The sequence below is a fragment of the Gorilla gorilla genome, chromosome 10 (assembly GCF_029281585.2).
Source record: "Gorilla gorilla gorilla isolate KB3781 chromosome 10, NHGRI_mGorGor1-v2.1_pri, whole genome shotgun sequence".
NCBI classification, from domain to species: domain Eukaryota; kingdom Metazoa; phylum Chordata; class Mammalia; order Primates; family Hominidae; genus Gorilla; species Gorilla gorilla.
This window is the reverse complement of record NC_073234.2, coordinates 140,521,363-140,545,558: the sequence shown is the minus strand read 5'-3', so window position 1 is coordinate 140,545,558 and position 24,196 is coordinate 140,521,363. Positions and strand designations below refer to the sequence as shown.

General features: G+C 50.2%; 1 protein-coding gene and 1 long non-coding RNA gene across 4 annotated transcripts in view; one reads left to right on the top strand and one right to left on the bottom strand.

Moving 5' to 3' along the window:
- The window catches only part of AACS (acetoacetyl-CoA synthetase), a 77,971-nt gene extending 56,021 nt beyond the window's left edge, over positions 1 to 21,950 (bottom strand). Inside the window, exons 1-4 of one of the 3 annotated variants that reach the window (XM_031000692.3) lie at positions 21,575 to 21,950; positions 13,326 to 13,429; positions 11,029 to 11,149; positions 988 to 1,101 (exon numbers count right to left, since the gene is read on the bottom strand). In XM_031000692.3, the coding sequence (XP_030856552.2) occupies positions 988 to 1,101; positions 11,029 to 11,149; positions 13,326 to 13,429; positions 21,575 to 21,707 (472 nt within the window). In that variant the 5' untranslated portion in view covers positions 21,708 to 21,950. The remainder of the gene's footprint in view (positions 1 to 987; positions 1,102 to 11,028; positions 11,150 to 13,325; positions 13,430 to 21,574) is intronic. The other 2 variants (XM_031000693.3, XM_063694488.1) reach the window with 2 other exon arrangements.
- On the top strand, positions 4,330 to 7,428 carry LOC129525916 (uncharacterized). The gene is made up of 3 exons (XR_008670463.2): positions 4,330 to 4,557; positions 6,026 to 6,131; positions 7,344 to 7,428. It is a non-coding gene; the product is annotated as an uncharacterized lncRNA (long non-coding RNA).
- Positions 21,951 to 24,196: the final 2,246 nt, after the last annotated feature.

Here is a 24,196-nt window from a genome sequence, read left to right as displayed (position 1 = left end):
CTCCTTCGTCTGCACCTGCTCATCCCCATGTACACACCTACCTGCATCTCAATTAACTAACAAGTATGTTTGGGGTAAAGAACAGGTCCACGCACAGGCCTTTACATTTTTTCCACAAGTCAAGGTGAAAGGAAAATTGTAAGAAAAATACCTAAGCAGTTCTTCTTGGGAAATCCTCAGTTGCTATCCCAGGGAACAAAGGAGAGCCCTGGCCCAGAGTGGGAAGACAAACCATGCCTCAACGTCTACAGATTCCAGCCCCTGCTCCTTCCAGAACAATCCCCAAATGGGGCCTGCTCTTAGGTCCTACCTCCCTTGCTTTATGGCTCAAGGCAGGAAGGGCGTCAGAACGGAACAGCACCTCAGGAAACTCTAGGCAGAGTGGAAGAAAGTGGACGAGGCCTTTGGGATCAGACCTGGGCACCTGCCCCACCTCCTGCCCTCCATGTTCCACCCCACAGAGCTCCTAATGCCCGTGTAGACGCCTCCTGCTCACTGCCTCCAGGCCTGTGGCCTCCTGCTTGCTGCCTTCAGCAGCCTCCAGGCGTTTCACAGGCCGTTTCTGCTGCCCAGACTGCCCTTTCCTGCCCTGCCCCACTGCAGGGCTAACTCCTAAATGCGCCTTCCTCCCTCCAGCAAGCCCGTATTGAATGTGCCTTCATCCCTCCAGCAAGCCCATACTGAATGCGCCTTCATCCCTCTAGCAAGCCATACTGAATGCACTCCCTTGATTTTCCTGGAACTGTTTTAGGCTCTGGGACAAAGCAGGGAACAAAGCAAAGCAAATTCCTGCCTTCGCAGAGCAGCATATTCTTTCAGCAATTTTCCTTGGTCTCTTTTTTCGCCTTGCATGTAGAGTCCAAGTCCCACAAGGTTCCATGTAATATGACATGACTCCCCCTTATTTGAAAGTCGTCTTGACCTTCACATCACCCATTCTACCTTGGTCTCCTCCCTCAAACCATCACCAGCACCCAAAATACTTACCAACAACCCGATCTCCTTTCTTCACACCCATTTTCCTCATTGCTGCTGCAAACAAAGCCACTTCTTGCCTCAGCTCTTCAAAAGTCACCTTCACAATTTCCTCTTTGCCTTCCCCTGGGAAGAGAAAAAGGGTAAATTGTACACAGACCACCGCAAAAAGAAAAGTTGCAAGCCGGACACTCAATGAAAAATCCCACCTGTTTCAATGCAGGTTATTAATCTACACCGAGGGAAAACAGACGCAGGGAACACAAGCAAGATACAGGTCAACTTAACCTCACACAGAAGAAAGGCTGCGAGAGTCAGCCGAACAAATACACTAACAACATGTGCTGCGTAAAGATTCTCTATTAGGCCGGGTGCAGGGGCTCATGCCTGTGATCTCAGCACTTTAGGAGGCTGAGGTGGGAGGATTGCTTGAGCCCAGGAGTTCAAGACCAGCCCTGACAACAGAGTGAGACCTCCATCTCTACCAAAACGTAAAAATTAGCCAGGCATAGTGGCACACGTCTGTAGTCCCAGCTACTCGGGAGGCTGAGGCAAAGGATCACGTAAGCCATGATCACACCACTGACCTCCAGCCTGAGCAACAGTGCAAGAACCTGTCTCAAAATAAATAAATAAATACGATTTTCTACTGGGAATGCTTTTATTAACTGAAGAATCCTTTAATTATAATTGTGGGGTTTTTTTTTTAATTACAGATTCACAAGAAGTTTCAAAGAAAGTACAGAGAGGTCCCATGTCCCCCTCACCCAGCTTCCCCAGTGGCTACATCCTCCATAAACAGAGTACACCAGCAAAGACAGGAAACAGAAATGGATGCAACATGCATCTGTGTGGTTCCACGAAACAGACGTGGATGCGATGTGCATGTGCGTGATTCCACGAAACAGACGTGGATGCAATGTGCACGTGCATGGTTCCACGAAACAGACGTGGATGCAACATGCACGTGTGTGGTTCCACGAAACAGACGTGGATGCAACATGCACGTGTGTGGTTCCACGAAACAGACGTGGATGCAATGTGCACGTGCGTGGTTCCACAAAACAGACGTGGATGCGATGTGCACGTGCGTGATTCCGCAAAACAGACGTGGATGCAACGTGCATGTGTGTGGTTCCACGAAACAGACGTGGATGCAACGTGCATGTGTGTGGTTCCACGAAACAGACATGGATGCAACGTGCACGTGTGTGGTTCCACGAAACAGACGTGGATGCAACGTGTACATGCGTGGTTCCACGAAATAGACATGGATGCAATGTGCACGTGTGTGGTTCCACGAAATAGACATGGATGCAATGTGCACGTGTGTGGTTCCAGGAAACAGACGTGGATGCAATGTGCGTATGTGTGGTTCCAGGAAATAGACATGGATGAAACACGCACGTGCGAGGTTCTCTGTCACCTTACAGAATTTCCTGAAACCACCACAATTGAGATATAGGACATTTCCACCACCCCAAACCCTTCCCTCCTGTTGCTCCTTTATAGTCATCCCTGACCCCTATACCACCCCCACCCTGGGCAATCACTTACATATACTCTAGCTCTGTAATTCTGCCATTTCAAGAATGTTATATAGGCTGAGAGAAGTAGTTCATGTCTATCATCCCTGCTCTTTGAGAGGTTAAGGCAGGAAGATCACGTGAGGTTAGGAGTTCAAGACCAGCCTGGGTAAGACAGTGAGACTCTACAAAAAAATGTTAAAACTAAGGCTAGGCAGGGTGGCTCATGCCTGTAATGGCAGCACTTTGGGAGGCCAAGGTGGGCAGGTTGCTTGAGCTCAGGAGTTTGAGACCAGCCTGGACAACTGGTAAAACCTCGTCTCTACAAAAAAATTTTTAAAAAATTAGCCAAGCATGGTGGTGCTTACCTATAGTCCTATCTACTCGGGATACTGAAGTGGGAGGATCACCTGAGCTCAGGAGGTTGAGGCTGCCATGAGCTGAGATCACACCACCGCACTCCAGCCTGGGCGACAGAGTGAGACTCTGTCTTGGAAAAAAAAAAAAAAAAAATTTAAAAACTAGCCAGGCGTGGTGGTGTATACCTGTAGCCCTAGATGCTTGGGAGGCTGAGATGGGACAATCACTTGAGCCCAGAGGTTTAAGGCTGCAGTGACCTATGTTCGTACCACTGCACTCCAGCCTGAGCAACAGAGTGAGACCCTGTCAAAAAGAAAGAAAAGAAAGGAAAGAAAGGAAAGGAAAGAAAGGAAAGGAAAGAAGGAAAGGAGGGGAGGAAGTGAGGGAGGGAGGGAGAAATGTTACATGAAATATAGAAAGTGATCCTTTTTTTTTCTGAGATGGAGTCTTGCTCTGTTGCCCAGGCTGGTGTGCAGTGGTGCGATCTCAGCTCACTGCACCCTCCGCCTCCCAGGTTCAAGCAATTCTCCTGCCTCAGCCTCCCAGTTAGCTGGGATTACAGGCGCCTGCATCTAATTTTTGTATTTTTAGTAGAGACGGGGTTTCACCATGTTGGTCAGGCTGATCTCAAACTCCTGACCTCAGGTGATCCACCCACCTCGAACTCCCAATGTGCTGAGATTACAGGCGCAAACCACCGCACCCAGCCAGAAGGTGACCTTTTAAGATTGGCATTTTTCATTTGGTGCAATGCCACTAAAATTCACTTAAGTTATTGCATGCATCAATAATTCACTTCTAGGCCGGGCGCGGTGGCTCACGCCTGTAATCCCAGCACTTTGGGAGGCTGAGGCAGGTGGATCACCTGAGGTCAGGAGTTCAAGACCAGCCTGGCCAACATGGTGAAACCCCGTCTCTACTAAAAATATAAAAATTAGCCGGGCGTGGTGGTGGACGCCTGTAATCCCAGCTACTCAGGAGGCTGAGGCAGGAGGCTGAGGCTTGAACCCAGGAGACGGAGGTTGCAGTGAGTCAACATGGTGCCACTGCACTCCAGCCTCGGCGACCGAGTGAGACTCTGTCTCAAACAAACAAACAAACAAACAAATTCACTTCTTTTATTGCTCAGTAGTATAATTTTTTAGAAGATTAAAAGTGACACAAGCTCACTGTCAAAAACTTTGATAGTACAGAAAAAAATAAAAAAAAAAAAAACGGTCAACCACCCCAGTTATCAAAGAAATGTATGTTAAAACAGGAAGATACCAATTTTCACCTAACAGACTGTACAAATGGGAAGGGACAGTGTGTAGCTGGCCTCCACAATGGCCCCCCAGTGACCCCTGCCCGCTGGTATTCACACCTGACCTGGGGAATCGATGGGTTACTGTGGAAATGACAATGACTTCTGAGCTGTGGTCATAAGAGACACTGCAGTTCCCATCTGGCTCACTCTAGGGGATGCCAGTGGCCATGCTGTGAGGTCACTGAGGAAGCCTCTGGAGGAGGCAGCCCACAGGAGGAGGAACGAGGCCTCCCACCAACAGCCATGTAAGCATACCATCTTGGATGTGGTTCCTCTAGCCTCAGTCAAGTCTTCAGATGCCTGCAACCCCTGCCAACATCCTCCCTGCAACTTGATGAGTGATCACCCAGCTAAGCCACTGCTGGATTTGTAACCCACAGAAACTGGGAGGTAAGAAATGTTTGTTCTAAGCTATGGCTTTCAGGTAATCTATGACATGGAAAGATAACTAACACAAGTAAGACTCAGTGTTGTGAAGGTACAGGAAAATGATTTGAAGATAATTTCTACAGTATAGAAGTTACTCTTTTGACCATTACCCTTGATGCAAATATTTTGCTCCTGATTGATCATCGCTTTTCAGTTCTATAACATGTATTACCTCTTTGTGTGTGTGTGTGTGTGTCTGTGTGTGTTTGAGACAGAGTCTCGCTCTGTCGCCCAGACTGGAGTGCAATGGCACCATCTCAGCTCACTGCAACCTCCGCCTCCCAGGTTCAAGCAATTCTCCTGCCTCAGCCTCCCGAGTAGCCGGTACTACAGGCATCCGCCACCACACCAAGCTAATTTTTGTATTTTTAGTAGCGACAGGCTTTCACCATGTTGGCCAGGCTGGTCTCGAACTCCTGACCTTGTGATCCACCCGCTTCGGGCTCCCAAAGTGCTGGGATTACAGGTGTGAGCCACCGTGCTGGCGAATTATCTCTTTTAGAAAGTGAATAAACATCCTAATTTCCCTTTGGCATAAATCTGACTTTTTCCAGCCAGGTGTTACAGCTCACACCTGTAATCCCAGCACTTTGGGAGGCTGAGATGGGAGGATCACTTGAGCCCAGGAGTTCGAGACCAGCCTAGGCAACATGGGGAGACCCCATCTCTTAAAAAAAAAAAAAAAAAATGAAATAGCCAGGCACAGTGGCACGTACCTGTGGTCCCAGTTACTTGGGAGGCTGAGGTGGTAGACTTGCTTGAGCCCAGGTCAAGGCTACAGTGAGTTGTGACTGCACCACTGCACTCCAATCTGGGCAACAAATCAAGACCCTGTCTCCAAAAAAAAAAAAAATCAGGCTGGGCGCAGTGGCTCATGCCTGTAATCTCAGCACTGTGGGAGGCGGGCGGATCACTTGAGGTCAGGAGTTCAAGACAAGCCTGGCCAATATGGTGGAACCCCTCTCTACTAAAAATACAAAAATTAGCTGGGCATGCTGGCACGTGCCTGTAATCCCAGCTACTTGGGAGGCTAAGACGGAAGAATATCTTGAACCCAGGAGGCGGAGGCTGCAGTGAGCCAAGATGACGCCATTCCACTCCAGCCTGGGCAACAAGAGTGAAACTCCACCTCAAAAAAAAAAAAAACTAGTTTTTTTTTTCCTATTTGCCTAGAGTTGTATGCGTCTGCCCTTCACCTTTCCTTGCTGCCCTGGGGTAGCCTTTTCATTACCTCTCCCACATTCCCAGCCCAGAAAACTTTCCATCATGTGAAAATACTCCGTAAGCTGATAGCTACTCTTCAAAAGCAAAATGTGCTGCGCAGGCAGCTGTTCTAACAATCTCAACACGGATGTGCTAATGCATGTTGTTTGCTCTACTCGCTGGAGCATGAAGGCAATTGTGCACATGTATGTATTTTTTTAAGCAGGGCATCGCATGGCCTCGACGGGGATTACCCATAGGAGAGATGAGTTCTGCTGAGAACGCCTGAGTGAGCATGGAGCAGAGCTCCGTGAGCACCTGCACCCAGCTGGGTAAGGAACAAGTCAGGAAAAATACGCAGAAAACGAACCACAATGATCTTAAAGCCCCCAAGCCAATAATCGGCTGCTTAGGCCCCTGCTTAAGTAAGGGATGCGATTTGTAAACTAACTGTGATCACTGGCATAAGGGTCCTTATTCCCACTGCAATTATAAGGAAGGGAAAAGCTCATTAAAAGAAGGGGCTCTGCCAGGCATGGTGGTTCACGCCTGTAATCCCAACACTTTCAGAGGCTGAGGCGGGTGGATCACTTGAGGTCAGGAGTTCAAGACCAACCTGGCCAACATGGTGAGAAACCTCATCTCTATTAAAAATACAAAAATTAGCCAGTGTGGTGGCGCACGCGTGCAACCCTAGCTGCTCGGGAGGCTGAGGTGGAAGGATGGCTTGAACTGGTGAGGTGGAGATTGCAGTGAACCGTGATCACGACACTGCACTCCAGCCTGGGTGACAGAACGAGACTCCATCTCAAAATAAAATAAAATAAAAAGGCCAGGCACAGTGACTCACGCCTGTAATCCCAGCACTTTGGGAGGCCAAGGTGGGTGGATCACGAGGTCAGGAGATCGAGACCATCCTGGCTAACACGGTGAAACCCCATCTCTACTAAAAATACAAAAAATTAGCCGGGCGTAGTGGCGGGTGCCTGTAGTCCCAGCTACTCGGGAGGCTGAGGCAGGGGAGTCGCTTGAGCCTGGGAGGTAGAGTGCAGTGAGCCGAGATCAAGCCACTGCACTCCAGCCTGGGTGACAGAGCTAGACTCTGTCTCAAAATAAATAAAAAATTAATAATAATAAATACATAATAATTTTAAAAAGGGGGGGCTCAAATACTTAAAAGAAAAGAGATGGTGGGAGTGAAGAGAAGACAGGCTAAGGTAAAGGGGTAGGGGGTGTGAAACAGACACAGAATTATAACCCTACCTCCTTAACCCACCGTCGAGACAGGGCTGGGTTTAAAAAAATAAAAGGCAACTGGCTGGGTTCAGCCAATACTGTTTATAACTGAGAGAGAGAGAGAGAGAGACACCCCACCCAGTTCAGTCTCCACCCAGACACCCGTATTACAAGTTCTGGGAAGACTGGCTTATTTCATCACTAGGAATCAAGTATATTTTTAGTTTTTTAGTTTTGGGTTTAGATTTTTAGTTTTGGGTTTTTGGGTTTTTTTTAAGGATTCACATTTGACCGTTCCCACTTTCCAGGAGAAACCAGGAGCTCATGAAGTGTCTGAGACATTGGGTTAAAGCACACACATTTAAAGGGACGAGGAAAAGAAAAGAGACGCAGCGTTCTCGTTCTCCTTCTCAGGATTACGAAAGAGGCGACTGGGTTGGCACCCTAGGGAGGTTCCCACATGCACTGCAGTGCCTGGGGCAGGCCAGTCTCATAGGAGCCTCTTAGGGATCAACGAAATGTGGTCTGCCTGTACTGTGGCAGATTACTAGGACATAAAAGGAATGAAGTACTGATCCATGCTACAATGTGGATGAACCTTGGTAACACTGTGCTGAGCGAAAGCAGCCAATCACAAAAGGCCATATATCGTATGATCCAATTATACAAAATGTCCAGAACAGGGAAACCCAGGAAAGAAAGCAGAGAGGTGGGTGCCAGGAGCTGGGGGAGGCAGGAACAGAGAGTGACTGCTAATTGGTATGGGGTTTCCTTTCGGAAAATGGAAATGTTCTGGAACTAGGGGTGGTGGCTGCATAACCTCTTGAAAAATGCTAAAAACCACTGAGCTGCGGGCTTTAAAAGGGTATTTCTGTGGTATATGAATTATATGCCAATTGGAAGAAAAGAGCTGGCTGGACGCGGTGGCTCATGCCTGTAATCCCAGCACTTTGGGAGGCCAAAGCGGGTGGATTGCTTGAGCCCAGGAGTTTGAGACCAGCCTGAGTAACATGGCAAAACTTCATTTCTACAAAAAAACTTAAAAAAAAATTAGCCAGACACAGTGGTGCATGCCTGTGATCCCAGCTACTCAGGAGGCTAAGGTGGGAGGATCGCTTGAGCCTGGGAAGTCGAGGCTGCAGTGAGCCACGATCGTGCCACTGCACTCCAGCCTAGGCAATAGAGTGAGACCCTGTCAGAGGGGTGACCCTGGGGACGCAGAGCTGGAGCACGGAGCAGTCCCCTAAGTCTCCTTTCCCATGATGCAATCCCTTCCCGTTCTCCACCCAGCAGCCAGGTCACCACGGGATCACCCAGCCCTTGCTCAGAACCCTGAGGATGGCCCACTCCCTCTCACACCTCCCCACACTCCTGGACCCACCACCGAGGCCCCCCAGCTCAGCCTTCCTGGCTGTTCCCCACAGCCACAGAGCCTCCTCCAGCCCAGGGCCTTCTGGCTGTTCCCTGTGCCTGGGAACATGACTTCTGCAGAGGTGCGGGGAGGAGATTCCAGGTACAGGGGTCAGCCAGAGGAAGGCTTCTTCAAGTTCCGTAGACTCCTCCAAACAGGCTTTCCCTGGCAGCCCTGTCTAAAACAGCCCTGCACCCCACCCCATCATCCCTTTCCCATCACAATGCTTTACTTATTCTTCCAAGCATATGTTTTCTTACTTATTGTTAAACCACCACACTTTGCCCCCCGGAACATCAGCGTCTCCCAGGGCAGGCAGCTTGTCTCCTTGCAGAGGAGGCATTTTTTTTTTTTTTTTTTTTTTTGAGACGGAGTCTTGCTCTGTCGCCCAGGCTAGAGGGCAATGGCATAATCTCGGCTCACTGCAACCTCCACCTCCTGGGTTCAGGCGATTCTCCTGCCTCAGCCTCCAGAGTAGCTGGGATTATGGGCGCCCACCACCACGCCTGGCTAATTTTTTGTATTTTTAGTAGAAATGGGTTTCACTGTGCTGGCCAGGCTGGTCTCGAACTCCTGACTTCAGGTGATCTTCCCACCTCAGCCTCCCGAAGTGCTGGGATTACAGGCGTGAGCCACTGCACCCAGCCCTAAGGAGGCATTTAATACAGATCTGAGGAACGAATGGATGAACAGACAGGTGGGTATGCAAAGGGCATGGGAGAGCCAGTCAGAGCCCTGACCCCAGACCACCCATCTACTCTGCCCTGACCGTGTCAAGGCTGAGAACCAAGGAAAACAGCAATGGAACACCGACCAGCCCCAAATGGTACGTCGAGACTTTGCTCCATGGCTCTTCACCAGGAATGTGCATCAGAATTGCCCATGGGCTTTGAAAATACATGGAAGCCTGGGCCCCAGCCCTGGAAGATGTGTCCCAGTAAGTCTCGGTGGGAATTGGACTGCCATGATCTTTAACAACTGCACAGGGGCTGCTGGTCCTTCCCACGACGGCAGAAGGGAGGCCCTGCTCTGTAGCCTGGGCAGGGCCACTCACTGCCTGTTTCCAGTGGTTTGGTTTCTTGTGCTGATCTAGGGAGTGAGTGAAGTTTCTGATGAGTATTTTATACCACAGTGAATTAATCTTTCTCTGGCTTCTAATAAAAATTGCCAACTCGGGCCGGGCATGGTGGCTCACGCCTGTAATCCCAGCACTTTAGGAGGCCGAGGCGGGGGGAGTCACCTGAGGTCAGGAGTTCGAGACCAGCCTGGCCAACACGGGGAAACCCCATCTCTACTAAAACTACAAAAATTAGCCAGCCATGGGGGTGCTCGCCTGTAATCCCAGCTACTCGGGAGGCTGAGGCAGGAGAATCACCTGAACTCAGGAGGCAGAGGTTGCAGCAAACTGAGATCACTGCATTCCAGCCTTGGCAACGGAGGAAGATTCTATCTCAAAAAAAAAAAAAAAAAAAATTGCCAACTCAGAGACTCATTTTGGCATTTAATATAGATTGTCAACTGTTTCTGTGTATGTTGGCCTTATTTCTGTGATTAGAATGTAATATTCTGGAGGCAGAACACGACTTCAGTTTATTTCTGAGTCTTACATTACAAGATGTCTTAGACACAATGAGTGTCCAATAAACTCTTGCTGAACATAACAATTTTCTTTTTTTTTTTTTTTGGGACAGAGTAACATTCTGTCGCCCAGGCTGGAGTGCAGTGGTGCAATCTCAGCTCACTGCAAGCTCTACCTCCTGGGTTCACGCCATTCTCCTGCCTCAGCCTCCTGAGTAGCTGAGACTACAGGCGCCCACCACCACGCCTGGCTAATTTTTTGTATTTTCAGTAGAGATGGGGTTTCACCGTGTTAGCCAGGACGGTCTCGATCTCCTGACCTCGTGATCCGCCCGCCTTGGCTTCCCAAAGTGGAACACACAATTTAAAAATAATAATAAATTTTTAAATGCTGCACAGGGGCCGGGTGCAGTGGCTCATGTTTGAAATCCCAACACTCTGGGAAACCAAGATGAGAGGACTGCTTGAGCCCAAGATTTCAAGACTTGCCTGGACAACATAGCAAGACCCTGTCTCTACTAAAAAAAAAAAAAAAAAAAAATCAGCCATGCATAGTGGTGTGTGCCTATAGTCCCAGCTACTCAGGAAGCTGAGGTGGGAGGATTGCTTGACCCTGGGAGATTGAGGCTGCAGTGAGCCATCCATGATCATGCCAGTGCACTCCAGCCTGGGCCACCACACCTGGCCTCTGCACCCAGCCTCAACTTTATTTTAAAAGGAAAAGCCAATGGGAAGAGATTCTAGTTATAGTTCCATCATTAACTTTCTGTGTGACACAAGCTAGTTACTTAATACTGAGTATCTCCATTTTGCCCATAAAGCATGACCACACACTGGCCCTTTCCCCTCCCCAGCAAAAATAAAGTCAACAGAAATCTTAATTACGTCAGAAAGGTGCCAACATATGGTTTGGAAATCCTATCTCTCCAAATATGTGGCACCGCATGCACGCACCATCTAGAACTTCCACGGAGGAAACCCCAGGTCTCGCCATCAGGACTTACTTGCAACGTAAAGGGCAACTGTGTCATTCTCTTTGTGCCGCAGGAGGTTTTCTGCATAGTTGAGCCGACTGCCTTTGAACCACTCGGGGACATCTGCGATTCCTTTCGATGTGTCCACAACCTATAGAGAATGACAACAAACCAAGACGCACACACATGAGACTACGCTACAGATCAGCAAAACATGAGACTATGTCACAAATCAGCAAAAGCGGTTCTGCTTCCCAGGAAGCCAGCTCACTCATTGGCCCAGAGCATTTTTAAATCATTTTATGGACTGAACTCTGAACTGGCCTAAAAGCTAGAAACTGAAAGTAGGGATTAATGCCAACGGAAAACAACCATCCCCAGTAACATATGTGTTCCACAAATACTCATTAAACACCTACTCAGTGAGAGATCCTGGAGACAAAGACGACACCCAACACGTCAGGCTCTGCCCAGACGCATGGAAACCAGGAGAGCAAGCTCCAGGACCACCTGCCCCTTGCCCACAACTTTTGGGGGTTTCAGCCTTTGCTTCCTTCCTTGGAGTGCTGGAACCTTGATTTTTATTGTCAAAGTCCCAAAAGATCAACATTTCAAAATGGTTTGCCCCAAGGAGACACTAAATTCGACTTTGAATGGCAGGACTCCCTTTTTCCCGATATTTATTGATTTACAGTGTAAGGAATTGAAAAGTTTTTTCTAAGCTGCAGGTTAAAAAAATAACAAAACTCCAGCCAGGCGCAGTGGCTCACGCCTGTAATCCCAGCACTTTGGGAGGCCGAGGCAGGCGGGTCACAAGGTCAGGAGCTCGAGACCATCCTGGCTAACATGGTGAAACTCCATCTCTATTAAAAATACAAAAATTAGCCAGGCATGCCAGCGTGCACCTGTAGTCCCAGCTGCTGGGGAGGCTGAGGCAAGAGAATGGTGTGAATCCGGGAGGCGGAGCTTGCAGTGAGCCAAGATCACGCCACTGCACTCTAGCCTGGGGGACAGAACGAGACTCCGTCTCAAAAAAAAAAAAAACTCCAGCCGGGCACAGTGGCTCACGCCTGTAATCCCAGCACTTTGGGAGGCCAAGGCAGGCGGATCACCTGAGGTCAGGAGTTTAAGACCAGCCTGGCCAACATGGTGAAACCCCATCTCTACTAAAAATACAAAAATTAGCCGGGCGTGGTGGCAGGCGCCTGTAATCCCAGCTACTCAGGAGGCTGAGGCAAGAGAATCACCTGAACCCAGGAGGTGGAGGTTGCAGTGAGCCGAGATCACACTACTGCACTCCAGCCTGGCAAAAGAGCGAGAATCCATCTCAAAAAAAAAAAAACTATGACAATGTGGCCAGGCATGGTGGCTAATGCCTGTAATCCCAGCACTTTGAGAGGCTGAGGCAGGTGGATCACCCAAGGTTGGGAGTTTGAGGCCAGCCTGGGCAACATGGCAAAACCCTGTCTCTACTAAAAATACAAAAATTAGCCAGGCGTGGTGGTGCATGACTGTAATCCCAGTTACTCAGGAGGCTGAGGCAGGAGAACTGCTAGAACCTGGGAGGTGGAGGTTGCAGTATGCTAAGATGGCCCCACTGCGCTCCAGCCTGGGCAATAGAGCAAGACTCCATCTCAAAAAAAAAAAAAAAAAACTACAACAATGTAAATGTACTTAACATCACTGAAGTGTACAGTTTAAAATAGTTAAGATGGTTACATAATAGTTTATGATATATGTATTTTAACATAATTAAACCTTTTTTTTTGAGACACGGTCTGGCTCTATTGCCCAGGCTGGAGTGCAGTGGCACAGTCACAGCTCACTGCAGCCTCAACCTCCTGGGCTCAACCGATCCTCCCACCTCAGCCTCCTGAGTAGGTGGGACCACAGGCATGCACCACCATGACCAGCTAATTTATTTTTTTGAAGGCGGGGTCTTGCTATGTTGCCTAGCCTGCACTCAAACTCCTGAGCTCAAGGGATCCTCCCATCTTGGTCTGTCAGAGTGCTGGGATTATAGGTGTGAGCCACTGCACCCAGCCCCAAATATTTAAAAATTAAAAACAAACAAACAAAACTGCTATTTAGGATCACTCAAGTTCCCAGGACAGGGCCTGGGGTCCCCATACAACAGAGGATTAACAGGCTGCAAAGTTCTCGATGAGGTCTGTGACAATTTAATGCCAGTTCTCTAGGGCAATGACTTTTTCCCACCTGCATGAGGTTGTAAAAAGGAGATACGATTCAGTATTCCCCAAAATTAGCATTTCACTTTGAAGCACGACCACAAAAAGAGATGATATCCACGGAAAATCTCTACTTACCTCATCATACACACGTGAGAAGACAATTCCACTGAATTTCCAGAACTCTGCCCAGAAGTCTGAATACGACTCAACGGACCAATGGTACAAGTCATCATAACTCTCTAAAAATGAAATAGCTCAGATTAACCTTAGAAGGGAAATCTTGGCAATCCATTAATAAGATGGACACACCTCAGGAGCCTTGAGCATGTCCAAGCGAGCCAAATTCATCTGAGGAGAAATGGTCTGGGGGAGGAAGGAGCTTAATTTGTATTGACGCAAACCCAACACCACTAGTCCCCAAAAAGAACAAAAGCTGAGGCGGTGATGTTTTGAGTCATCTTCAGTGATTTTATATCTTAACTACCATGCCTAAGAACATAGACTCTAGAGCCCGAATGCCCGGGTTCAAATCCTGGTTCTGCCACTTATTAGCTTTGTGACCTCAGGCAAGTGCAAAATGGGGATAATCAATAATCCCCCTCCAGCCACAGGGCTGTTGTGAGGATTTAAATGAGCACATGTAGAAAGTGCTTAGAACAGGGCCTTGGAAATTACCACCATGGCATTAGGAGTTCACCATTATTATACCATACAACCTTAGGAAATTTATAGTCGATACACTGGAAAACCCAGAAGTTCAAAACTGGTAGTCTGTTGATGACTTCTCAAGGCCAGTATAATGTTGGGGGGTGTTACTACTTATTTCGATTTTTGAATAAGCAATATGTTCACAAGACTCAAAATTACGAAAGTGTAAAAAGTTATATGGAGGCCGGACGCGGTGGCTCACGCCTGTAATCCCAGTGCTTTGGGAGGCCAAGGCAGGTGGATCACGAGATCAGGAGCTCAAGATCAGCCTGGCCAAAATAGTGAAACCCCATCTCTACTAAAAATACAAAAAAAATTAGCCGAGCATGGTGGCGGGTGCCTGTAATCCCAGCTACGTGGGAGGCTGAGGCAGAGAACTGCTTAAACCTGGGAGGCCGAGGATGAAGTGAGCCGAGATCGCGCCACTGCACTCTAGCCTGGGCAACAGAGCGAAACTCCGTCTCAAAAAAAAAAAACAAAAAACAAAAGTTACATGGTAAAACGTCTCCCTCCTTTTATTCCACAACAGTCAAACTTTTTATGCCCAGGGGAGTTCCCCCTTGCAGATTCCACTCAGTTATACTCAAAATAACTTTTCCCCACCATCAAGACATGAGCTGGAAACTTGATACAAAGAGATGTATTTAACTCCTAAAGGAAATGTGACTTCACTGAAAAACTAACCCCAGCCTCGCTGAAGACTCTTTACCCTCTCAACTGCCTAGGATCCAAGTGGATTGGCCACAGTGAGCCAATCAGTCCTTAGGGATAGGAGAATTTTATTCTATCGGGGACCAAGCCATACAGTGCTTCTGTTTCAAAGCACAGCCTTGCTGGGGCTCCAGGAAGGCAGAGACTGGCAAGGATATAATAACATAACAGGAAGATGGCCAATGAGGTATCAGGAATGGGGAAAAAGGCATAATACAACTGCTGAGCTGAATTATCTCGCTGCCATCAGTGAAGTCAAGCTTGCCCAACCTCACTGTTCCCAGCCCCGGTGGGGAAGAGAGGAAGAGACACAATGCTCCCTGCCCTTCAGCGGTGTCCCCTCTGACTGTGGTGTCCAGGAATGGTCCTCAGTTATGTTGGACAAGGAGGGATCACAAGAACTGGGGCAGGGACAGCTGAGAGGATCGCTTTAGCCCAGAAGCTCAAGTCTGCAGTGAGCTATGATCCCACCACTGCACTCCAGCCTGGGTGGGTGACAGAGTGAGACCCCATTAAAAAAAAAAAAAAGGCCAGGAGCGGTGGCTCACGCCTGTAATCCCAACCCTTTGGGAGGCCGAGGTGGGTGGATTGCTTGAGGTCAGGAGTTTGAGACCAGCCTGACCAACATGGTGAAATCCCATCTCTACTAAATACAAAAAATTAGCTAGGTGTGGTGGTGCATGCCTGTAATCCCAGCTACCTGGCAGGCTGAGGCAGGAGAATCTCTTGAACACAGGAGGTGGAGGTTGCAGTGAGCCGAGATCGTGCCACTGCACTCCAGCCTGGGCAACAAGAGCGAAACTCTGTCAACAACAACAACAAAAAAAAAGTCTATCACAAAAGTGCATTCGCCAACAGCATCACTAAGGAAGGCAGACGCGGCCAGCCCCATGAATCTGGAAGGATGCAGCCACAATGGCCTCCTGACACCACAAGGACCCTGAGAGACGACAGCAAAAGTGGCCGACTTCAGGTGGAAACTTTCCCACTGTCAGCAACTCAGCCCTCTCATCAAATGCGACTCTTCAGACACTCTTCTGCTCCCACGCTCCCCGCCTCTACCAGGGAGGACGCTGCAACCGCAAGCCCAGGTCTGATTCAGCCTGTGCAAGCTGCTCACACTTAAAAGCCTGTTCTTGCTTTTTTATGGGCTACTTCGTGAATTTGCATCTCCACCTTGTGCAGGGATCATGCAAATTTTTCTACCTAGTATATGTGCTGCCAAAGCAAGCACATAAATCCATTTTTAAATGAAACTCCGGCTTCTCCTGAGAAAAGTGAGTACCTGACTGTGGTCATCAGCCAATAATTGTCACCTCCAGGCATTCATGGCCCTCTATGATCCCCTTCCCAACCTGAGAGGGCTGATCTGTGTCACCAACAGGGTATTGTGGAAGTGGCCAAACGTGAGTTCCAAGGCCAGGTTGTAACGGTCACTGCAGCCACATGGCTCTCTTGGGTCACCTGCTCCAGGAGAAGCCAGTGAGGATGCTCACGCAGTCCTAGGTGGCATATGGCAGATGTCTCCCGCACTACCTTGCTGCCACCACCAGCACTAACTTACCGCCATGTGAGTGAGCTCTTGGGGACGGGTGCGTTCCCACTGCAGCCCCTCAGGGACCCTGAGCCAGAACCACCCAACTAGCCACTCCCCAGTCCTGACCCACAGAAACTCAGAGGTGATAAAGGTTTATTCTTGTTTTAAGTCACTAACTTTTGGGCTGATTTGTCACCAGCAATAGTTAACAAATGCATTGTCCACACCACATAGTGAGGATTAGCTAGAACTGGGAACAGCTGCCTCATCGGGCCCTCAGGCAAATGCCAGAGGCAACAACTAACCAGACCGCAGACTACAGCTCCACTGCCTACAGCTACAAAGTCTTAACTGAGACTTCGTGCCTTGGTTTGTTCAGCTGTGAAATGGGGCTACTACTACCACCTACTTGGTAGGATTACTGAGAGGATTACATTAGTTGATACATATCAGGTGCCAGATGGAGCCTGACATATAGAGAGAGCTCACTAAATAGCAACTATTATTATCTTGGGCACCTGTCTGGTCCCTACAGGCTTCTGAATTTTCAGCCCTTCTTCCTCTCCACCTGCGAGAATCTTGGCCAGCCTACACCTTCAAATCTTAGCTGAAGATTTTATCTGCCCCTTTTTTATTATTCATTTTCTTAGAGACAGGATCTTACTCTTCTGCCCAGGCTGGAGTGCAGTGGCATGATCATAGCTCACTGCAGCCTCTAAGTCCTGGACTCAAGCAATCCTCTTGCCCCTGCTGCCCAAGTAGCTGAGATTACAGGCTATCCGCCCTTCTAAACCGCATTCTCTGCTAAACCCAGCACACTGCTGTTGTGCTGGACCCCTATTAACTCCAATAGATGGCACCAGATTGCAGAGATCTGGAAGCAGTGAGCCAGACACAGGGTTTATTGGAAACTTACCTACAGGGATGGTCTGGGGGCAGCAGGCTGGACAGGAGAACCACAACTGCTTGTAAAATGCATGCAGTTTATACAGCACCTTCACTTAGCACCCTCCCCTAGCAACTTCCACCTGGTAACCTTTACTTAATCCAAAAGAAAGGGCCTCAATCCCCCTGTAGAGCTTGCATTCCATGGGATGGGCCGGGGGTTCAGATGTTCCTCATAGACAAGGAATAAATCCGGGTTGGCCACTCCTGGATTCCTTAGCTTGGAACTCTGAACACACATTCTTCTGAAGTTACAGCCGTCAGGTGCATCTGTCATACAACAGTGCAGTACTCAGAATGTCAACACCAATACCCCATTCGTGGAATGCCCAGCGTCCACTAACTTGTAGCACTATCTTCACATGAGCTCTCTCCCCTAGCCACCCGGAGCTATTTGAGAACAGGGCCCAAGCCTTCTATTTGTTGGCAAACTCCATCCCAGCTGCTTGCACGGAGAGCCGACGTGCAGCTTGTGGTACACAGAAGGACACTTGGCACAGTCCTCCAAAAGAGCATGCCTTTGAAACTGGTGCCACCTCCCTGCCTCCTAATTAGAGAGGGCTAGTACATGCAGCATGTCTGCCAGAGCTTGCTAGAGGCCTGGAATCACAGGCACATATGGCAGGCTGGAGCTGCAGCCGACCCCAAGGAAGTCTGCATCAGAGGACCCCAGAGCCCCACGTGGATGTGCAGGGAGTGCACAGGTGGCTTCGGCTGGAAGCAGTGACGGGAACGAACCAACCAACCTGTGGCTCTGGCAGTGGAAAAGAGGGTGGGCAACCCTACCAGAGCCTCCCAAAATGCAGGGATAGAAACTTCCTGCCAACCTTGGTCTGGGAATACGGGCTCACGGAGAGGCGGCCGGAGTGGGGAATGCCCCTCCCTTCCTCCCTGAAGCCTGCAGGGTTGGAGCAAGGCTGCTGAGGATGTGTGCCTTGCTCTCTACTGACATACAGTCCAAAGCATGGCCCCATACTGTATACAGGCTACAAGTGAGCCTCTGCTGGGACACAGAGGAGAGGATACGAGTTCGCGGGCACTGTCTTTAAGCAGTAAGAATGCTCACAGCCGGGCACGGTGGCTCACGCCTGTAACCCCAGCACTTTGGGAGGTCGAGGTGGGTGGATCACAAGGTCAGGAGTTCGAGACCAGCCTGGCCAATATGGTGAAACCCCCGTGTCTACTAAAAATACAAAAAAATTAGCCGGGCTTGGTGTTGCATGCCTGTAATCCCAGCTAATCAGGAGGCTGAGGCAGGAGAATTGCTTGAACCCGGGAGGCGGAGGTTGCAGTAAGCCAAGATCGCGCCACTACACTCCAGCCTGGGTGACAGAGAGAGACTCCATCTCAAAAAAAAAAAGAATGCTCACAAATACACAAAAAGGCAGGGCAGAATGAAAGCCCAAATTACATGTGCTTGGAGAGAAGAGGGAAGGCAGAAATATTCAAAGAGAATAATCAAAAAGAAGATAGCATTTGAGCTGGATCTTCAAGCAAAGCCCAAAGCCTCCAGGGCCAGGAATATGAAAGGGTAGAGTCAGGTGGAAATCACCTTCAAGAGTGGTAAGAGGAGAAAAGGACAAAAACAGCGCTAAATGCCCTCCTCCAAACTAAAGGGAGGGGCCTCACTCAGCTCCGGACAATGCTGCCACGTTGGGAATGCAGACCCAGCATGACAGGCCTTGGGGATCTCAGAGGTTGCAAAGCTTGCTTTTCATATGTGGTCTCCCAACTTTTATTTATTTGAGACAGAGTCTTACGCTGTCGCCCAGGCTGCAGTGCAGTGGCGAGATCTCAGCTCACTGCGACCTCCACCTCCTGGGCTCCAGCAACCCTTAGTCTCCAGAGTAGCTGGGACTACAGGTGTATGCCACCACGCCCAGATAATTTTTTGTATTTTTTGTAGAGATGGGGGTTTCACCATGTTGCCCAGGCTGGTCTCAAACTCCTAGGCTCAAAAGATCCACCCATCTCAGCTTCTCCAAGTGCTAGGACTACAGGTGTGAGCCACCACGCCCAGCCCCCTCTCCTAACTTTTAAATGCAACAGTGTGTCTGCAGATGAGACCTGGCCCATGGGCCACCAGTCTGAGAGCCTTGAAGGAGGGAAAGGAGCTCCGCAGCCATGCTCGGGCCCTCCCAGCACTTGCTCATGTTTACACCACAACCCCAGGGACCCAGGGCAGAGCTGAGCACTGGACTTGACCATCTCCTGTCACCTGCACACCCACTCAATGACTCAGGTCCTGTTATGCCCATTTTACAGATGAGGAAACGAGGCATGAAGAGATCCAATGACTTCCTCCTGATCACACAGCTGGTAAGTGGTAGAGCTAGTTCAAAATCCAGGTAGTCGGCCAAGCACGGTGGCTCACACCTGTAATCCCAGCACTTTCGGAGGCCGAGGCAGGTGGATCACCTGACGTCAGGAGTTCTAGACCAGCCTGGCCAACATGGTGAAACCCCGTCTCTACTAAAAATACAAAAATTAGCTGGGCATAGTGGCAGGCACCTGTAATCCCAGCTTCTCGGGAGGCTGAGGCAGGAGAACTGCATGAACCCAGGAGGCAGAGGTTGCAATGAGCCGAGATTGCGCCGTCGCACTCCAGTCTGGGGGAAAAAAGCGAGGCTTAAAAAAAAAAAAAAAAAAAAGAAATCCAGATAGTCAGATTACAAATCCCTTCTCTTCAACACTTCCCACGGAGGAAGGTGGTTTCACCCATCTAACAGGGCTGCCCGATCTGAAATTATTTCATAACATCAGGGCTAGACAGGCACCAGACCAGCATTCTGTTATTGCTGGCAGAGGAAACAGATGGAATCAAGGCAAGATGACACAAAGGAAGAACATAATCCCACATGGCAGCCTCCTGCTTCTTCCAGGAGTCTCCAGGCTGCCCTAATCCAACACATACTCATTTACCAACTGCTGTCCAGAAGCCCCTGGGGCAACAGACTACACCTGTCTCCAAGGGAGAAGAAGGGAAGGAGAGGAACAGCTCTGGGTTAGCCTAGGAAAAGAACTCTGTGGAAGCTCCCCACTGCTGTGGAGGGCCTGGAAGCTGCCAGGCAGCCGTCTGCAATTTTGTGGTCAACAAGGAACCACTGAGAACTTCTGAGCCAAGGAGTGACAAAGTAAGACCTGTATGCTTCAAGATTACTCTGGCAAAGCAAGCAGGATGCAAATGGGTGGAAAAGCAGGAAGCAGGAAAACCAACCACTGTTTGGTGAGGAGGAAAGGAGGCCCCAGAACCCCTGTCAAGGGGCTGCAAAGGAGATGTGAGCGACATGGGGCTGTGGCAGAAGACTTCTGGTGCCACAGGTGACTGGGGTGTCCATCCCTGTGAGCCTGAGCAACAACAGTGACGCCATCAACAGAAACAAGGGAGTCCCTGCGCCAGCGGAGGGGGTGAGGAGGGGAGACCATGAGTTAAAAATCCCCTAGGAGGCCGGGCGCCGTGGCTCACACCTGTAATCCCAGCACTTTGGGAGGCCAAGGCGATCGGATCACCTGAGGTCAGGAGTTCGAGACCAGCCTGACCAACATGGAGAAACTCCGTCTCTACTAAAAATACAAAATTAGCCAGGCGTGGTGGTGTATGCCTGTAATCCCAGCTACTCGGGAGGCTGAGGCAGGAGAATCACTTGAACCCGGGAGGCGGAGGTTGCAGTGTGCCGAGATCTCGCCATTGCACTCCAGCCTGGGCAACGAGAGAGAAACTCTGTCTCAAAAAAAAAAAAAAAAAAAAAATCCCCTAGGAATACCTAGGGGAGGCAGGGTAGAGGGGTGGAGCTGGTAGTTGGGCAAGCCAGCTAGAGCTCAGGAAGAGCACCCAGAGCGGTTACCCCACGGAGAAGGAGCCTTTGCCCCACCCGCACCCAGAGAGGCGGTTTCTGAGGTTCAAGGTGATAGGTGGAAAGAGAGTCTTTTACTAGGTTCTGTTTGGGGGCTGGGAGTGTAGACACGTGGACAGGGCCTCCTGCCTGACCATCTTGCTAGGTGCTGGCCTCCAGCAGGGGCAGCTGGAGATGAGGGAGGTCAGGGGGACAGAGTGCACGGCACTGGGGATTGGCAAGGGACCCCCACAAACAGAGGAAGAGCTGCAAGTCAAAAAGGCCCTATGTCCGGGGGAAGCCCCCACAGGCTGGAGGTCAAGACTCCAAGGAGCACCTCACAGGTAGGAAAGCCTAGCAGGGGGTCACACGGTCAACAGGCAGCTGGCCCTCCCGAGGGGTGACACTCCCGGGGAGAGGGTGACCCCCACATGCAGAGGAGACCCTGCAGAGTCAGGAAGTGCCAGGAGGTGCTGTGGAGGGGTGATGTTCCCCAAGACTGGGGGGAACCCCGCAGTCAGAAGGCCTCCCCGCCATCAAGTGGCTCCTCCAGCCCCAGAAGCATGAAACTAGCCATGGGGAGACCACCCAACCACCCTGCACGGCTCCCGCCCATCCCCCGCAGGCCCGGCCGCGCGCCCGACTCTCACCCAGCGCCAGGCCGCAGGCGGCGCCCACAGCCGCCCGGAAGCGGTCCATCTGCGTGTTCTTCTTACTGTCAGGCTCCCACATCACCTGGCACTCCAGGATCTCCTCCCGACCGGGGCGCTCCTCCTTGGACATGACGGCGGCGGGCGGCTGGGGCTGCGACGAGGGCTGGGGACCAGGGGCCGGGGCTGAGGCGAGGGCCGGGAACCTGGGACCGGAGGAAGCGACGGTCAGGAGCGCCTGGCGGGCTGGGTCAGCGACGGCGGCGGCGGGGAACAAGGGACTGAACGGCCGCCGTCGCCTCCTGCGGGCCACTTGGCCCAGGCCCCGCCCCGCAGGCCCCGCCCCGCAGGCCCCGCCCCGCAGGCCCCGCCTCGAATCCCCGCCCCCTTCCAGGCCCCGCCCCCCCGCCTGTAACCCTCCGCTGAGTGCAGCGCTGCTCAAAGGAGTGCTCGCCGCCGCCAGCTTCAGCACCCGCGGCCGGGGGGCGTGGGGGTGAGGGGCGCCCACGTGCCTTGGCCCCAGCTCCCCGACCTCACCTGGAGCTGGAGGGCGTTAGGGCAGCCGGAGAAGCCAGGCGTCCGAGCCCGCTGTTTCCTACACGCGTACATCATTCATTCGCTATTTCTTCCTGCAGGTCTTTACTGAGAGCCTGCGGCATTCGGGGGACTTTGGGAGCTTTGCGGATACAGCAGCGAACAAAACAAAATTCTTGCCCTCTGTCAACAGGAGAGGAGGGGTACAGGTGTGAGGAGGACGGGAGACGATTAACAAATAAGTACATCGTGTACATACACAAGATAATGTCATAGTATAATACAATAATATACATAGTTTGCCAGTGGGTATCAAAATACACATTTGTGAAAGGAAAATAAATCTTGGGGCCCCACTACTAAGCTAAAGGGAAAAGAAAAGCTGGGAACTGCTTAGGGCTAACCTGCCTCCCATTCTATTCAAAGTCACCCCTCTGCTGAGTTAAATGCACACCTGATTGCCTCCTTTGCAGAGGCTAATTGAAAACTCAAAAGAATGCAGCCATTTGTCCCTTATCTACCTATGACCTGGAAGGCCCCCTCCCAGGCTTTGCTTTTTTTTTTTTTTTTTTTTTTTTGAGTGTCACTCAGTCGCCCAGGCTGGAGTGCAATGTCCCAATCTCAGCTCACTGTAACCTCTGCTTCCCAGGTTCAAGCGATTCTCCTGCCTCAGCCTCCTGAGTAGCTGGGATTACAGGCGCACGCCATGATGCCTAGCTAATTTTTCGTGGTTTTTTGTTGTTGTTGTTGTTGTTTGTTTTGTTTTTTTGAGACGGAGTTTCGCTCTTGTTACCCAGGCTGGAGTGCAATTGCGAGATCTCGGCACACGGCAACCTCCGTCTCCCAGGTTAAAGCAATTCTCCTGCCTCAGCCTCTCGAGTACCTGGGATTACAGGCATGTGCCACCACGCCTGGCTAATTTTGTATTTTTAGTAGAGACAGGGTTTTTCATGTTGGTCAGGCTGATCTCCAACTCCCGGCCTCAGGTGATCCGCCCGCCTCAGCCTCCCAAAGTGCTGGAATTACAGGCGTGAGCTACCAAGCCCGGCTCATTTTTGCATTTTTATAGAGACGGGATTTCACCATGTTGGCCAGGCTGGTCTTGAAGTCCTGACCTCAGGTGATCCACCCGCCTCGGCCTCCCAAAGTGCTGGGATTACAGGAGTGAGCCCAGGTCTGAGAGCACCCCCTCCAGAGCCTCCCTGATCTCCCAAAATTTGGTGGAGATCTAAAGTTTATTTTGCTGTACAACTCTTTTCTTTGCAGTTTTACTTGCTTCCAACAAGGAAGGCAAGGTTTCCTGTTTCCATGACAATGGAAGGCAGGTAACTCCTTTATGGAGTTTGAGCTCGCTTCCAACAGGGAAGATGAGGTCTTTTTTCCTGCTTCTAGAAAGGTAGAGAGCAGTCTACAGCCTAAGACCCATCCCTAGGTAAGTAACTGAATTGGGGTTTGTCTTGGCTAAAGTTAAGGTTAACAACCAGCTGGTCTTAATGTCAGAGGCATTTGAACCAGAGCAACTCCATCTTGAGTAGGGGCTGGGTAAAATGAGGCTGAGATCTACTAGGCTCCATTCCCAGACAGTGGAGGCATTCTAAGTCACAGGATGAGACAGGAGGTCGGCACAAAATACAAGTCATAAACACCTTGCTGATAAAACAGGTTGCAGTAAAAAAGCCGGCTAAATCCTACCAAAACCAAGGTGGTGATGAGAGTGACCTCTGCTTGACTTCACTACTACACTCCCATCAGCACCATGACAGTTTACAAGTGCCATGGCAATGTCAGGAAGTTACTCTATATGGTCTAAAAAGGGGAGGCATGAATAGTCCACCCGTTGTTTAGCATATCATCAAGAAATAACCATGCAAATGGGCAACCAGCATCCCTCAGGGTGCTCTGTCTATGGAGTAGCCATCCTTTTATTCCTCTACTTTCCTAATGAACTTGCATTTGCTTTAGTCTGTAGACTCGCCTTGAATTCTTTATTGCGTGAGATCCAAAAACCCTCTCTTGGGGTCTGGATCGGGACCCCTTTCCTCTAACATTAATTTATCCTTACCATTAGAGCGCGCTCAGTGATCATAT